Source organism: Chiloscyllium plagiosum, chromosome 7 (assembly GCF_004010195.1).
Source record: "Chiloscyllium plagiosum isolate BGI_BamShark_2017 chromosome 7, ASM401019v2, whole genome shotgun sequence".
NCBI lineage: Eukaryota > Metazoa > Chordata > Chondrichthyes > Orectolobiformes > Hemiscylliidae > Chiloscyllium > Chiloscyllium plagiosum.
In genome coordinates this window covers 102,701,469-102,719,617 of record NC_057716.1, presented here as the reverse complement: position 1 = coordinate 102,719,617, position 18,149 = coordinate 102,701,469, and the positions used below count along the sequence as shown (strand labels likewise).

Here is an 18,149-nt window from a genome sequence, read left to right as displayed (position 1 = left end):
ACGTATGAATTTTAACAAAAGGCAACTCAGGCAAGACAGAGTGAATGATTCCCATCTGCGTTTAAAGTTTCCACAAATCTGAAAAGAACTATTTGGGGAAATGAGCATCTTCTGACCATTTGCTTTTGGAGATTATCCTCCAAATTTAATGGTGTCCCAGCACCCAACCAATTAGAGAGACTTTATGTTAGATCCAACCAATCAGATAGCTCGATCTGTAACCGTCCAACTAATCAGAGAGGTCTCCAAATCGGGCCCAACCAATCAGCAATTCGTCCAGTCGCCCTCAGCCAAACATAAACCTCCTACAATAATACCCCAAGTGCAGAGTATTAAGAGTTGTGCTGTCACTCTGTATGAGTCTCAAACAGAGAATTAGGATATTGGGATATTTAGACAAATCAGTAAGGGTATGCTAAGGATTTTGCAATACACTCCGCAGACGACCTACTTTAGACAGTATACATATCTGGAATAGACCTTGTGTTTGTAAAAGTCAGCTCTGCTGTCGATGCTCGCTCTAAAACATAGTGAATTAGGACAGTTTTCGAATTCATCAAAGTGATAAATCAGCTAAATCGGAACAGACCTTCATTACAGCGCTGAAAGATGCCATTCCGCCTATTTGGAAGGTAATTTGGTTTATCGCTTGAAAGCAATCGATGAAACAGCTATAATTTCAAAGAATGTGGACCTGTCCACCTCCCAAGGTGGGAGATGCATTAACCATTGGGCATAATCCTGGTCCCCAAACTGAGGGTTTTTTCTGATACCCAGTACTGTGGTGCCCACACTGGTGGACTGTGCCTGATAGCCCAGTACTGTACAGTTCCCAGACTGAGGGACTGTGTCTGATAGCCCAGTACTGTACAGTTCCCAGACTGAGGGAATGTGTCAGATAGGCCAGTACTGTACAGACCCCAGACTGAGGGAATGTGTCTGATAGGCCAGTACGGTACAGTTCCCAGACTGAGGGACTGTGTCTGATAGTCCAGTACTGTACAGTTCCCAGACTCAGGGACTGTGTCTGATAGCCCAGTACTGTAGAGTTCCGAGACTGAGGGACTGTGTCTGATAGCCCAGTACGGTACAGTTCCCAGACTGAGGGACTGTGCCTGATAGTCCAGTACTGTACAGTTCCCAGACTCAGGGACTGTGTCTGATAGCCCAGTACTGTAGAGTTCCCAGACTCAGGGACTGTGTCTGATAGCCCAGTACTGTAGAGTTCCCAGACTGAGGGACTGTGTCTGATAGCCCAGTACTGTACAGTTCCCAGACTGAGGGAATGTGTCTGATAGGCCAGTATTGTACAGTTTCCAGACTCAGGGACTGTGTCTGATAGCCCAGTACAGTACAGTTCCCAGGCTCAGAGACCGTGTCTGATAGCCCAGTACTGTACAGTTCCCAGACTCAGGGATTGTGTCTGATAGCCCAGTACGGTACAGTTCCCAGACTCAGAGACCGTGTCTGATAGCCCAGTACTGCACAGTTCCCAGACTCAGGGATTGTGTCTGATAGCCCAGTACGGTACAGTACCCAGACTCAGAGACCGTGTCTGATAGCCCAGTACTGTATAGTTCCCAGACTCAGGGATTGTGTCTGATAGCCCAGTACGGTACAGTTCCCAGACTCAGAGACCGTGTCTGATAGCCCAGTACTGTACGGTTCCCAGACTCAGGGATTGTATCTGATAGCCAAGTACTGTACAGTTCCCAAACTCAGGAACTGTGTCTGATAGCCCAGTACTGTACAGTTCCCAGACTCAGGGACTGTGTCTGATAGCCTAGTACTGTACAGTTCCCAAACTCAGGAACTGTGTCTGATAGCCCAGTACTGTACAATTCCCAGACTCAGGGACTGTGTCTGATAGCCCAGTACTGTACAGACCCCAGACTCAGGGACTGTGTCTGATAGCCTAGTACTGTACAATTCCCAAACTCAGGAACTGTGTCTGATAGCCCAGTACTGTACAGTTCCCAGACTCAGGGACTGTGTCTGATAGCCTAGTACTGTACAGTTCCCAAACTCAGGAACTGTGTCTGATAGCCCAGTACTGTACAGTTCCCAAACTCAGGAACTGTGTCTGATAGCCCAGTACTGTACAATTCCCAAACTCAGGAACTGTGTCTGATAGCACAGTACTGTACAGTTCCCAGACTCAGGGACCGTGTCTGATAGCCCAGTAGTGTATAGTCCCCAGACTGAGGGACTGTGTCTGATAGCCCAGTACTGTACATTTCCCAGACTGTGGGACTGTGTCTGATAGCTCAGTACTGTATAGTTCCCAGAGCGAGGGGCTGTGTCTGATAGCCCAGTACGGTACAGTTCCCAAGCTGAGGGACTGTGTCTGATAGCCCAGTACTGTACAGTTCCCAGACTCAGGGACTGTGTCTGATAGCCCAGTACTGTATAGTTCCCAGACTGAAGGACTGTGTCTGACAGGCCAATACTGTACAGCTCCCAGACTGAGGGACTGTGTCTGATAGCCCAGTACGGTACAGTTCCCAGACTCAGGGACCGTGTCTGATAGCCCAGTACTGTACAGTTCCCAGACTCAGGGACTGTGTCTGATAGCCCAGTACTGAACAGTTCCCAGACTGAAGGACTGTGTCTGATAGCCCAGTACTGTACAGTTCCCAGACTGAAGGACTGTGTCTGATAGCTTAATACGGTCCAGTTGCCAGACGCAGGGACTGTGTCTAATAGCCCAGTATGGTACAGTTCAGAGACTGAGGGATTGTGTCTGATAGTCCAGTACTGTACAGTTCCCAAACTGAGGGACTGTGCCTGATAGCCCACTACTGTACAGTTCCCAGACTATGGACTGTGTCTGATAGCTTAATACGGTCCAGTTGCCAGACGCAGGGACTGTGCCTGATAGCTCAGTATGATACAGTTCAGAGACTGAGGGATTGTGTCTGATAGTCCAGTACTGTACAGTCCCCAGACTGAGGGAATGTGTCTGATAGCCCAGTACTGTACAGATCCCAGACTCAGGGACTGTGTCTGATAGCCCAGTACTGTACAGTTCCCAGACTCAGGGACTGTGTCTGATAGCCCAGTACTGTACAGTTCCCAGACTGAGGGACTGTATCTGATAGCCTACTATCATACAGTCCGCATTCTTTGGCACCCTGCGTGATACATTCAGTAATCCCCAGTCTGAGGGACCCTACCTCATAGCCCCAGTACTGTACAATCCCCGGGGACAATATCTGACAGACCAGTACTGTACAGTCCCCAGTCTGAGGCGCTCTGTCTGACACTCCAGTTCCGTACAGTGCCAACACGCAGTGCCTCTGTCGGTCTTTCTCTCTCTCTCCCCCCAGTACTGGACAATATCTGACAGTACAGAATTGCAAGTTCTCACCTCAGTACTGGACAGACGGAGGACAGAAATGACTGACAGTTCAGCACCGGTCAGACTGTCTCCGGAATAAAGAGGCTGGAAGCCACAGCCCTGTCTGAAAACAAAAACTATTTGATTCGAAGCGTGTTCACTTTCCCTGGAAAATATATGTGGACACTGACGAATCAAAGCAGAGGAACAGAGCCCGGCAGGATTCTTGCGGGGAGATAAACAAACTGGACATGAGGTGTAGGAAACCCAGGACTGATCTGAAAAGCTGGTGGTGATTTGAATTGTAAGGAGTCCGATGCAAGGAGTGACTGACTCTGTCTCTCTCTCTCTCTCTCTCCACCTGTGACACAAGGCTCCCGAAGGGGCTGGATCTGGGACAGCGCGGGGGGGCAGGTGTGGTTTTAGCTGGGAGGAGGAGGGAGTGGGAATGTTTGGGTGTTGTGGGATGGATGTGTGTGAGAGAGAGGTCTAGTGTCCTCTCCCCTGTGTGAGTGTGTCTGTGTGTGTGTACACGGGGGGAGTGAGTGGTCAGGGGCGCGGTTGGCAGAGGGTGCGGTCTCTGCAGAGTCGGATCTGAGGGAACTCTCAGCGACTGTGACTGACTGCCGGAGCCATTCAAGAGGTTCAGACCGGAGGTCCCACTCCGACTCTCTCTCTCTCTCTCTCCGCCCGGAGCTCAGGGGAGGGTGGGAAGACTGATCAGCCATAGAGCGCTGTCCCAGAGGGACTCTATCTCTCATTGATCCCTCACTGATCCCTCTCTCTCTTGTCACCTTCCTGCCTCACTTGTTCCTTTTCCAATTACAGTCACTTTCTTGTCCCTTTCTGCTTCTCTGTCACTCTCTCACCTGCTCTGAGATTCTCTCTCTCTCTCTCTGTGGATCTGTCACTTGCTGTGTTGGTGAGTGAGCAGACAGATTAACTCTCTGTCAGTCTCTGCCTTTGTCAGGGCTCTCCCTTCTCCAACCACCAGTGCATGTTCCTGAGCCATTCCACCCGCTCAATTTTCACCTCCCCTGGTTCTCCCTCGCTCTCCCCTGTTTCTGTGACCCTCTCTTTCCTCTTGAAGCCTCTCCCCATCTCTTCACCTCTCTATTCTTGTTCCCTCTCCATATCCTCTTTATTAATCTTCCTCTCTCACCACCGCTCCTCTAACATCACTCTCTTTCTATCCTTTTAATATCACTCTCTTTTCTATCCCTCTATACCATCCCTTTCTCTTTCTATCCCTCTGTTATCCCCCTTTCCACCCCTCTGTATTACCGTTCTCTTTTCCACCTCTCTAATATCCCTCTCTCTCTCTCACCCTCTGCGCCAAAACCCCCCTCTGTTTCTCTCTGTGTCCCTATCTCTCCATCCTGCACACCCGGCCCTTCCTTGTAACTCTTCCTTCCTTGCCACTCGGAATATTCCCGCTGTCTTATTGCTTTTGCCTGTGTTTCCAGCTCCAACCACGAGGGTAAATCCCTCCCTTGCCCCTCTGCGGGGTTTCCCCCACCCCACCTTTATGCGGTGACAGAGCCAGAGAGAGAGAGACAGAGGAGGCGGCTGGACCCGCTGCGCTCCCTGGGCAACACGGCTCCCCTGAATGGGGCAGAGTCGGGGCTCCTGCTGCAGGGGGTTAACTGAGGTCCCCTTGCGTTGGTTTTAGGAGGTGTTGCCAATATCCCCCCCTGGATCAAGGGGTAGGGGAGTTAGAAGGAGGAGGATTGTAACTGATAGTGCTGATCTGACAGAGAGAGAGAGGGAGAGACCCGTGTACCATGAGAGTTCACTGGAGCGTGTCCTTAGTCCTGGTTAGCGGCTGCTCTCTGCTGCTCTGGCCCGCCGTGATGTCTTGCGGGCCGGGTCGGGGTTACGGGAGCAGGAGGAGACAGAACCGCAAACTCACGCCGCTCTCCTACAAACAATTCATCCCGAGCGTGCCCGAGAAAACGCTGGGAGCCAGCGGCAAGTCCGAGAGCAAGATCACCAGGAATGCGTCCCGTTTCAAGGAGCTAATTCCCAACTACAACCCGGACATCATCTTCAAAGACGAGGAGAAATCCGGTGCCGACAGACTGATGACTCAGGTAAAACACGGAAACAGAGAGAGAGAGAGAGAGAGGTCAATATCGGAGGGGCTGCATTCTCAGGATGGGACATCATCTCAGAATAAGGGTTGACACATTTGAAGCAGAGATGAGGAGAATTCCTCCTCTCGGACGGTAGTGTGGGATTGTTCATCACAGACGGCTGGGCGAATAAATATAGTCAAGGATGAGGTAGACATTCCTGACCAATAAGGGGATCTAAGGGAAAGTAGAATTGAGGATTATTAGATCAGCCATGATTTGTTGAGTAGGCACTCGTTGGGCTGAATGCCTGGCTCTGCTTGTGCGACTTTATAGAATCAGAACATGCCATTGGGCCCCTCCAACCCCAGCCTCGTGCTGGCCCTTCAGATCTCTCTACAACCCCCCCCCCACCCCCTCTTTTTGTCCTCGCAGTTTCCCCCATTTCTGAAATCTATTACTGAATGTGTTCCCAGCCCCACCTCCCTCAGATCCACAGTGTGCGTCTCCCAATCCCCCTCGCTTCCAGCCCAGCAGAATAAAATCGAGCTGAACGTTTGACAGAGCCATGCCCGAGGTGGCGAGGTTTTCTCTGGAGCCGTCCGTGAGCAAAAACACAAAACGGGTTCGCACTTTTCCACCGCCTCCTTCCAATTGAACTGCGGAGATGCCGAACAATTCGGCCCATCGTGTTCAATACTTGCCCCTCTGGCCCTCCATACCTCTGTCCCTCGCCCCTCCAACTCAGCCTTCAAAGAACTTACACCTCTGGCCACATCTATTGTAAGTTCCGGGTGTAAAGAAACTGTTTATTTTGTTTTCAGTTTTTTTTAATAAATAACAAAATTGTTTTTTTTAATATATGGAAAGCACCAATCAGTTCTCCTCGGGGTCATTGTTTTAAGGGGCAGCTGGTTTGTTTACCTTATTCCTTACAAATAGCGTTTGTCCTTTGCTCTTTGTCTATCTCTCTGAACTAGGTGAATATTTAGTGATAAGCTAAAGTTCCCCTGCCTTTGCGTTTGAATTAAGAAAGATCTCAGTTATATATAAATCCAATTGCTTTCAGAGTCTCCTAAAGCAGGCCAGTAAAAATGATCCCAATTATTCAATATTTCCACTCCAGAGCGGTGTGTATTTTTTTAAGAAAAAATATTATTTATATAACAGGAGATTTGTTTAAGCGTGCTTTGGGTTATTCCAAAACAAGAACGCGCTGTCTTTATTTTATTTTCCCTGAAGTGAAGCGGAAACGTTGGGTCTGTGTGCTGTTTTTAAAGGCAGGGTTTATTTCCACTCCTCACTCTGATAAATCGACAATAACCTTTGTACAATGAACCAGGAGCCTGTTGTCGGGCAATCGGGCCGGAGTTCAGGGTTAAGAGTTTCAGTTCAGGGCAGGATCAAGGCTGGGGGCGCCAAGGCTGGAGGTCCCTCCTTGGGCCGGAGCATCACATTTTAAAAAGGCGGGGAGGGGCAAAGAAGGGGTTCGGTTTTCTCTCAAAAAATTCAGACTTAACTAAGCTTGAAAGTTAAATATGTAAATATGCGTGTCTGTGTGTATGTGTTCAGGGGAATATTTGTGCATGTGTCTGTAAATATGTGTGTGTATGTGTCTATTAGTGTCCGGAAATTGTGTGAGTGCATAGGTGCATTAATGTTTGTGTGTGTGCATTAGTCCTGTTTCTGTGAGCTCGTGTCCTGTGAGTGTGTGCATATGTATTAATGTACTGTTTTTGTGAGTGCATGTTAAAGTTATATCTGTGTGCGAGTGCATGTGTACATTAGTCCCTGATTGTGTGCATGTATGTGTAAATGTCCTGTCGCTGTGTGAACGTCTTAGTGCCATATCTCTCTGTGTGTAAATGTTTATATGTGCATTCATGTGTGTGTCTATTAATGTGTGTCTGTTAGTGTATTTGTCTTATTAGTGTGTCTCTGTTAGTGTGTCTCTGTTAGTGTGTGTCTATCAGTGTGTGTCTGTTAGTGTGTGTGTGTCAGTTGGTGTCCTGTTTGTACGAGTGTCCCTGTCTATTAGTACTGAGTTTGATTGTTACCTCTGAATCTGTGTGAGTAGTTGTTTTTCATGTAGGAAATATTGGTGTACACTGTAGGAAATATTGGTGTACACTGCATAAGATTGTCCTTCAATAGAAATCATTACTGGCTCCGATTTCATGCAAGGTTAGTGTTCATTTCAAGATTTCAGTTACACTTCAGAGTGCTATTATCAATTACACTCTGTAGCTTTCAATCCAATCTTGCACCCTCCAGTTCACCCTGAACAATCCAAGGCACACTCACTGGTGATTAAAAAAGAGAATTCTCTGAATATGAGGGTACTGGCTGGGCCAATATTTATTGCTTATTCCTAATTGCCCTGGAGAAGGGGATGGTGAGCTGCCTTCTTGAACAGGGAGGGAGGGAGTTCCAGGATTTTAACCCAATGACAGTGAAGGAACAGTAATATATTTCCAAGTCAGGATGATGTGTGGCTTGGAGGGGAACCTGCAGGTGGTGGTGTTCCTAATCACCTGCTGTCCTTTTCTTTCTAAGTGTTGCATTTCAAGGTTTTGACCCTCCATTAAAAGTTTTCTTGGTGAGTAGCTGCAGTATATATAACAACAGCACTGGAAGGAGTAGGTGAATAATACTGAAGCATACACTTATGGATTGTGGGTGTTGCTTAAATCTTATGCAGGACAGCTGGAGGTTTTGTAAATCTGAGTTGACATTGTGCTAACTAATTGATATCATTAGGTATAATAATATCTGCCTATACCCCCTCAACTCACTGATTGTAACTACTAAAGGAAATGTATGTTCATTGATTCCAGATACCCACCCATACCCCTCAAAGCAACATTTTAAACTGATGAAGTACTATCATTCTGACATTGAGTACTTGTCTATCCCTATTCTCAACATCATTCAGTCAGATTTCAGTCAGTCAGAATTCCCATTCCACAGACTTAGAGTCATAGAGTCATAGAGATATACAACATAGAAACAGATCCTTCAGTCCAACTCATCCATGCTGACCAGGCATCCTAATTAACCTACTCCCATTTGCCAGCATTTGTCACAAATCCCTCTGAACCCTTCCTATTTGTGTACCCATCCAGATGCCTTAATGCACAGAATATAGAACATATACCGCATAGAACAGTTCAGCACAGGACCAGACCCTTCAGTCCATGGTGTTATGCCAAACATAATGGCAAATTAAACTAATCCCTTCTGCCTGCCCTTGGTCCATATCCCTCTGTACCTTGCATATTCATGTGCTTATCTAAAAGTCTCTTAAACACCCCTATCGTATCTGCCTCCACCACCACTGCTGACAGTTCGTTCCACACATCTACCACTTTCAGTGTAAAAAGACTTGCCCCTCACATCTCCTTTGAGCTTACTCTCTCATCGTAAATACATGGCCCCTAACATTAGACATTTCGAACGAGCTTTTAAATGTTGTAATTGTACCAGCCTCCACCACTTCCTCATTCCATGCACACACCACTCTCTGCGTGAAAAAGCTGCCCCTTAGCTCACTGTAAACCTATGCCCTCTAGTTTTGGACTCCCCCACCCTGGGAAAAAGACCTTGGCTATTCATCCTATCCATGCCCCTGATGTTTTTATAAACCTCTGTAAGGTCACCCCTCAGCCTCCGACATTCCAGGGAAAACAGACCCAGCCTATTTAGCCTCTCCCTATAGTTCAAATTCTCCAAACCCAGCAACATCCTTGTAAATCTTTCCTGCACCACTTCACATTTCTAAGATGATGCTCCCAATGCAGTACTGGGGTCCTGCTGGACATACTGTCTTTTGTACAGTGTTTAGCCAGGACCATGTCTGACCTCTCAGGTGGACACAAAGGATTCTGTGAGTGAGGGAGTTATCCAGGGCCAATATCTATTCCTCAGACAATGACTTCATCACACCCACTGTTTGTTCAGTCTTTCTGTGCTGGGATTGATGGATACAATTTCCACATTACAACAGAAGCTACACTTTAAAAGTATCCAATTAACTGTAAAGCACTTTGAGGGGGGAGTTTGTGAAAGTTACTGCATACATACAATTCTTTTCTCATTAGGATGAGGTGCCCATTCGGATTAATTTAATGGATTAACAGCTCCAAACAATTATCAGATCGTTGAATTCAAAGCCAGTTTTAATGTAGAAAAGACAGCAGTCCATTTATACACAAGCCATTAGTTCAGATACAGTCGGGTGGTATTCTATTTAAAATTCAGATGGCAATGTGCACTTATATAGCATCCCACCACAGTAAAATATATTCTCAAAACCCTCTGCGCTATTGGACGCATAAACACCCAGTGACCAAATGGTAAGATTTAAGGAGAGGGACATGGAGACTCAAAGAGGTTTAAGGAGAGGGACATGGAGACTCAAAGAGGTTTAAGGAGGGAATTCCAGAGTTTGGAACTGGGAGATATGAGGGTGCATCCGCCAATGATATTGCACAGTATAATTTGCTGGAATTTCTGAGGCAGTGTAAATGGCAGTAAGCATGATGGAACTGTCCTTGCCAGGACCTCAGCCTGGCCTAAATCATCGGTTTGCTTTAAAACTTGATTATGACTCTAGCATGTTTGTTTATTTTTGCAAATGTTATTTCTCCTCTGCCACTCCCCATCGGCCCAGATGTGGAGATCTGCAGCAGGATCAATCGACTGAATCACCTTTCGCTTCTCTTTAGCAATGGAAACGTAAAGACTTAAAAGCAACAATGCAGTTGTATTTATATAGCACCATTCACAATATCCCCAAAACATGTTGGAGCCAATGAAATGTTTTGTTGAAGCAAAATTGATGCACTCAGGAAATGTGGCAACCAAATTAAAAACAAATATACGTGGACATTTGAAATGCAAGGAGAAATGCGTCAAAGTAAGCAAAATTGCCCATGAGGAAATTACGAAAAGAAATAGGCCATTGACCCCCTTGAACCTGCTCCACTATTCAATAAGATTGTCACTGATTTGACTATTCCATACTCCTGCCTACCCACCATGAAATCAACTCTCTCACTAATGAGATATCTATCTACCTCTGTCTTACATATATTTATGATGTGGAGGTGTCAGTGTTGGACTGGGCTGGAGAGTGTCAGAAGTCACACAACACCAGGTTATAGTCCAACAGGTTTATTTGCAATCACAAGCTTTCGGAGCGCTGGCCCTTTGTCAGGTGATGAATGAGCAGTTCTCTGAAAGCTTGTGATTTCAAATAAACCTGTTGGACTATAAACTGGTGTTGTGTTACTTCTAACATTAGATTTGAAAATTTAGATAATTTTGCTCACTCAATTTTGTTTTGACTTTTAGTTTAGAAAGATGTTCTGTGTCGGTGTAGTCTTGAAGGGCCTATTCCTGTGCAGTACTATTCTTTGTTCTTTGCTCTTTTAACTAAAGCTTTGTAGCCTCCTAATGTCCCCTTCACACATTACTTTTGTGTTCATCTTGGTGTCATTAACAAATTTAGCAATTGTGCCTTTTGTTCCCTGATCCAAATCATTTGTATAAATTATTGATATCCCAGCACTGTCCCCTTTGGCACACCACTCATTGCATCTTGCCAGCCAGAAAATGACCAGTTTGTGCCTACTGTCTGCTTCCTGTTCCTAGCCAAGTTTCTATCCCGGCCATTATGTGACTCCACACACCACAAGTCTTTATTTCTCCCAGTAACCTTTGATGTGGCACCTTATCAAATGCCAACTGAAAATCTAAATACAATGCATACACTGGTTTCCCCTTTATCCATAGATCATGTGAAACCTGAAAGGGTTCAGAAAAGACTTACAAGGATGTTGCCAGAGCTGGAGGGTTTAAACTATAGGGAGAGGCTGAATAGGCTGGGGCTATTTTCCCTGGAGCGTCGGAGGCTGAGGGGTGACCTTATAGAGGTTTATAAAATCATTAGGGGTGTGGATAGGGTAAGTAGACAATGTCTTTTCCCTGGGGTGGGGAAGTTTAGGTTTAGGGTGAGAGGGAAAAGATATAAAAGGGACATAAGGGGCAACTTATTCATGCAGAGGGTAGTGAGTGTGTAGAATGAGCTGCCAGAGGAAGTGTTGGAGGCTGGTATAATTACAACATTTAAAAGGCATCTGGATGGGTATACGGAGGGGAAGAGTTAGAGGGACATGGGCCAAATGCTGGCAAATGGGACAAGATTAGTTTAGGATTTCTGATCGGCATGGACAAGTTGGATCGAAGGGTCTGTCGCTGTGATGTACGTCTCTATGACTCTAGAGGGCAAAGATTTAAGGTGAGAGGAGAAAGATTTTAAAAAGACCTGAGGGGTAACATTTTCACACAGAGAGTGATGACCAATGCTGGCAAGTGGGATTAGGTCAGACTGGGATGTCTTGTCAGCGCGAATGAGTTGGACTGATGGGTCTGGTAAAGTTGCCCTTCTGGTCCCTTTTAAATCCTTCTCCTCGCACCTTGAAAATATTCCTTCTAGTTTTGAACTCTTCTACCCTGGGGAAAAGACCTTTCCCATTCACCTTATCTATGCCCTCCATGATTTTATAAACCTCCATATGGTCACCCCTCAACCTCCGATGGCCCAGACCTCTCCTTACAACTCATAATCATCCAGTCCAGTCCAGACAGCATCCTGGTAAATCTTTTTTGAACCCTTTCCAATTTGACAATATCCTTTTTATAATTCCATCAGTCTTTCTGATGGGATTTGAGCACATTTTGTCAGAGCATCAACCTGGGCCTGTCAAATTGCTAGCCTGGTGACATTACCTCGACACAACCATTTCCCATTTTATTTAGTTCAGATGAAGGTCTCCCAAATAGCAATGTGACAATTGTCAGATAATCTATAAACACTGTTGCTGTGGACACAAGGGAGATCTCCCTTCTTCTTGCTGAAATTGGTGCCATGTGAGAAGGGCAAGTTTATTTTGATTTATTATTGTATCTAAGTAATGTGAAAAGTTTTGTTTTGCGTGCAGTACAGACAGATCATACCATACAAAGTGCACTAGGGCAATAGAACAGGGTGAGGAATACAGTGTTACAGCTGCAGAGAAGGTGCACAAAGAGCAAAATCAACATTAAATTTAAAATTTGTGAGATCCATTCAGAAGTCTGATAACATTGGGAAGACGTGTTCTTGAATTTGTTGGTACATGTGTTTCCTCCCACAGTCCAACGATGTGCAGGTCAGGTGAATAGGCCATGCTAAATTGCCCTTAGTGTTAGCTGCATTAGTCGGAGGGAAATGGGTCTGGGTGGGTTTCTCTTCAGAGAGTCGGTGTGGACTTGTTGGACCAAAGGGACTGTTTCCACACTGTAGGGAATCTAATCTAATCTAAAAGAAGTATCTTCCACCCGAGGTTGGAAGAGATTATAGCCGGGGTGTGGGGTGATCTTTGATGAGGTTGACTGCCTTCCCAAAGCAGTGAGGTGAATAGATGGAGTCAATGGATGGAAGGTTGGGTTGTGTGATGGACGACGCTTGGGTTCACAGCTCTCTGTAGTTTCTTATGGTCCTGGGCAGAGCAGTTGCCATACCAAGCCGTGATGCATCTGGATAGAATATTTTCTATCTATAAAAATTGGTAAGAGTCCTCACTGTAGGGAATCTAATCTAATCTTTACGGACATGCTAAATTTCCTTAGTCCCTCGAGGAAGTAGAGAGATTGTTGTGCTTTATCACCTCATCTGAAAGGCAGTCTTTCTGACAGTGCAGCACAAGAATCAGCTTAATTTCTGTGCTTAAGAGATAAGTTTCTGATAGAGACCAGAGGGCTGACTGGGTTAGAGTGGTGCTGGAAAAGCACAGCAGGTCAGGCAGCATCTGAGGAGCAGGAGAATCAACGTTTTGGGCAAAAGCCTTTCAGGCTGCCTGACCTGCTGTGCTTTTCCAGCACCACTCTAATTGAGACTCTGAGCTCCAGCATCTGAAGTCCTCACTCTCGACCAGAGAGCTGGCTGCTGAGCCGGGATTGGCATTGCTTCTCTGCTGTTGCTTCACTTATTTTCCTAAGCTCTGCAGGTGATCCTGTGGAATTCTCTGCCACGCAAATTGCTTGAGGACAAAGCATTGAATGTATTTAAGGAAGAGTTAGATATAGTCCATAGGGCTAGAGGTATCAAAGGATTTGAGAAGAAAGCAGTTACAGGGGACTGAATCGGATGATCAGCCACTGTCATATTGAATGGTAGAGCAGGCTTGAAGGGCTGAATGGTCTATTCCTGCTCCTATTTTCTGTATGATAGTTTTAACATGTGCTGGTTTGATATCTATGAATTGTAGTACAAAATATGGAGCCTGATAGGCTGAAAACACACGCTTCTCAATCGCTCAGTTTGTACATATATTGCATGGACCTCTACTGTGCAGATAATTGTCCCCATCTCCATCAAAGTGAAATATCACGGATACTTGAAATGTGAAAAAAATCACACAGATTACTGGAGAAGGGTAGCTCAGAAGGAGAGTTGCAATAGACTGGAAACATTGACTCTATTTCTCTCTCTACAGATGTTGTCAGACCTGCTGAGTTTCTCCAGCTTTCTCTGTGTTTGATCAGTTTCAGTCCATGAGTTCGACTGGAGATACTAGTCTCAGCAGAAATAGTATGAGCGTTCGACCACTGGGAGAAAAATAAAATGTCGCCAGTGGCAAAGCGAGATAAATAGTGGCTAGGACAGTGGGTAGAACTCAACATTCTTTAGAAAAGCTCAGTAGATCTGGCAGCATCAGTGAGGAGAAATCAGAGTTAACATTTTGGGTCCAGTGACCCTTCCTCAGAACCCTTCACAGTTGCTCCCAGACCTGCTGAGCCTTTTCAGCAATTTCTGTTTCTGCTTCTGATTTACAGCATCCCCAGTTCTTTCAGTTTTTATACCTTTCTTAGTCTTTGTTCGTAGGATAGGCGCTTTGCTCGATAGGCAAGCATTCTCTAATCATTCTGGAGACACTGGTGGTGAGCTGTTTCCTTGTATCATTGTAGTCCACATGGTGTTAAGAAGGGAGTTTATGAATTTTGGCCCAATCACAGTGAAGGAACTATGATATATTTCCAAGTCAGGATGGAGAGGATCTTTTGGGGGGGTGGTGTTCCCATGTATCTGCTACCCTTGTCCTTCTAGATGGAAGTGGCTAGCTTTGAAACAAACCATAGGATATCCCAGTTACCAGTGGAACCTTCAAAGGTGCAGCCCACCCTCAGTCCTACACTGGAGAGTTTGCTTAAATTTTATGTACTTGTAAATCATGACGTTTGAGCACATTCTTGTGGAGAGGACATCGACCATAATTTCAGTCAAATTGTAAGATTGTGAGTCAAGTAGAAAAGGTTTGAAAGGACATTTCAGAGCTGCTAAAAATTATGAGACGTTTTTTAACAGTAAATGGTAGAAATTATACTCACTGGCAACAATGTTCATGGATATAAAGTAATTGATTAAAAAAAAATCAGAGGTAGGAGAAGTTTGCTGTAACAGCCAATTGTTATTGGCTGGGATGTACTGCCTGAAAATTTCAGTCGTAAAATTCAGAAGGGATAAATACTTGGAAGAGGCAAGTCATACAGGGCTATGGGGATAGAATAGGATTGGGAGTAACTGGGCCTGATTAGATCCCTGGTTATAGCCCATTTGGAACTCTGCGAGCAGATATGGGCCTTGGAGGGAGTACAATGTAGGTTTACAAGAATGATACCTGGAGATTGGGGGCTCAGTTATGAAGGGAAATTATACAAATTAGGCCTGCTTTCTCTAGAATTTAGAAAGTTAAGGAATATCTGATCAAACACTTCAGGATATTAACAGGAAAAGACAGCATAGATAAAAATAAACTATTTCCACTGGTTTGAGATTGGTCTAAAATTTATGGCTAGACCATTCAAGAAGGATGTTGGGAAGCATTTCTACACGCAGTGGTGGTAGACATTTGGGACTCTCTTCTACAAATGATAATGGATGCTGTATCAGTTGTTAATTTCAGATCAGAGATAAATACATTTTTGTCAAGGAAAGGTACTAAAGGATACGGGCCAAAGGGAGGCACACGGAGTTAGGCCACAGATCAGCCCTGATCTCATGGAATAGTGGAACAGGCGCAAGGGGCTGAATAGCCTACTCCTGTTCCCACGCTTCTGGATTGATCTTCCAATGACACTGCACAGGCACAATGGGTTGAATGGCTTCTTTCTATGCTGTAATATTCAAATGTTTTATGTGGACCTTGAGTTTATGAAATGGAAGGGACAATTTACAAAAAAACAGCTAGTGCTGTTGACGTACTACATGACAGCAATGCAGAAAATCTCCCTGTTTATTCCCGTCTCAGAAAAGGCCTTCCTTTAGAAAAAAACAAAATAACAAAATTATTATCTTGAACTTTCTACTTTTCCTGCTGATTTTTGTTGCAGTTTTCTTTCACTGTTGATCCGAGCAGCGTCAGAGAGAGATGTCAAGCCATTCCAACAGCCACCCTCCCTTGCTTGCAATTTCTATAATCAGACCCCTCCACGTTCCAAAGAACATGTTTTGTATCACTTGATAGGAAACAGAAACAATCAATGTTCTTCAGCTGTTAAGTTGTTCTCGAAGTCACCCCTTCAAGGCCACACATTTGGACTCGTTTTTCACTGGAGTATTGCAGTGATCAATAGTGGAATTATCAATAGATAAAGGAATTGCGTAATTCAACACTGGATCTCCACCGTGTTGAGTTTTCGGATGACAGGGCTGTTTCTCATTTCACTTGCTTTATTTGAATTGTTAGATCAATAGAAGTAATAATGTTTTTGTTTGAACCTTATTGTGAAATTCTTGTTTGGATAGCAGAGCTTTGGAAGTAGTCTTTGTTTGGTCTGGCAAACTCATAACACCCTTGATAAGCGGTCTAAGTCACTGGAAATTGGTTATATCATTGAGAGGGAATTGGCAAATGAGAGGTTAGCGAACTTCTGAATCTGATTCAGATGAATAGATTGCGGGTGTGGGTTAATTTGCACACACTTTTCATCAGGTCAGACTTGCAACGTTCTGGTCCCCATCCCCCCATGGAATCTGTGCTCTTCCAGCCTCAATGGGATGGTATCTTTTTGCCAGAATTCCCAACTCCCAAGTGTTGCAATGTGAAGCTCTCTCTACTTTGAACAGATGAACCTTACTTGAGGGTCTACAGCTCCCAATCAGTCATATTGACTCTTCCCCCTAAGCTGACCATTTGAAGATGAATTGGGAGGTATCATTCTGAGACATGCCCACTCCCAAACCCACATCCACCAACATGAGAGTGATTGATTGATTGACTAATTTATTGTCACTTGTACTGAAGTACAGTGAAAAGCTTTGTTTATGAGCAGAACAGGCAGATCATAGTAAGCAAGGGTATACAGATCAAAAATTTTAGACAGAGGCCTACAGATTATATTGCATAGGGTGTGTGCTAGGCAAGATCAGTCTTAGCAAGATCAGCATTATTTGAGGGTAGAGAGTCCATTCATCAATCTAATAACATCTGAGAAGAAGCTGTTCCTGAATCTGTGTGTGTGTTTGTGTGTGTGTTTGTTTGTGTGTGTGTGTGTGTGTGTGTGTGTATACGTGCGTGTTCAAGCTTCTGTATCTTCTGCCTAAAGGAAGAGATTGTAGGGGAGCATTACCGGGTGTGATGGTTCTTTGATGATATTGACAGCCTTTCTGCGGCCGTGAGCCATGTAAATGGAGTCTGTGGATGGCAGGTTGGTTTCCGTGATGGTTTGGCTGTGTCCACCATCTTCTGTAATTTCTTATGGTCCTGGGCAGAGTAGTTGCTATTCCAGGCCGTTATGCACCCAGACCATATGCTTTCAATGGTGCATCTGTAGAAGTGGTGAGGGCCACTTTCCTGGTGAAATTGACAGTTCCATGGATTATGAAATGGCCACAGGAACTCCCCACATACGTTCGAGACACCACCCACGCCCTCCACCTCCTCCAAGACTTCCGTTTCCCCAGCCCCCAACGCCTCATCTTTACCATGGATATCCAATCCCTCTACACCTCCATCCGCCATGACCAGGGCCTCCAAGCCCTCCGTTTTTTCCTCTCCAGACGTCCCCAACAGTACCCCTCCACTGACACTCTCATTCGTTTGGCCGAACTGGTCCTCACCCTTAACAATTTCTCCTTTGAATCCTCCCACTTCCTCCAGACCAAAGGAGTAGCCATGGGCACACGTATGGGCCCCAGCAATGCCTGTCTCTTTGTTGGCGACTTGGAACAGTCCATCTTCCGTAGTTACACTGGCACCACTCCCCACCTCTTCCTCCGCTACATTGATGACTGCATTGGCGCCACCTCGTGCTCCCGTGAGGAGGTTGAGCAATTCATCAACTTCACCAACACATTCCACCCTGACCTTAAATTTACCTGGACCATCTCTGACACCTCCCTTCCCTTCCTGGACTTCTCCATCTCCATTAATGACGACCAACTTCACACTGATATTTTTTACAAACCCCCTGACTCCCACAGCTACCTGGATTACACCTCTTCCCACCCTACCTCTTGCAAAAATGCCATCGGCGTATTGCCAATTCCTCCGCCTCCGCCATATCTGCTCCCAGGAGGACCAGTTCCACCACAGAACACACCAGATGGTCTCCTTCTTTAGAGACCGCAATTTCCCTTCCCACGTGGTTCAAGATGCCCTCCAACGCATCTCGTCTACATCCCGCACCTC

General features: G+C 45.4%; 1 protein-coding gene across 1 annotated transcript in view; it reads left to right on the top strand.

Annotated features, from left to right (window-relative positions):
• The first annotated feature begins 3,814 nt into the window (after positions 1-3,814).
• The window catches only part of LOC122551807 (indian hedgehog protein-like), a 77,501-nt gene continuing 63,166 nt past the window's right edge, over positions 3,815-18,149 (top strand). Inside the window, exon 1 of the mRNA XM_043694286.1 lies at positions 3,815-5,433. Within this exon, the coding sequence (XP_043550221.1) occupies positions 5,125-5,433 (309 nt within the window). The 5' untranslated portion in view covers positions 3,815-5,124. The remainder of the gene's footprint in view (positions 5,434-18,149) is intronic.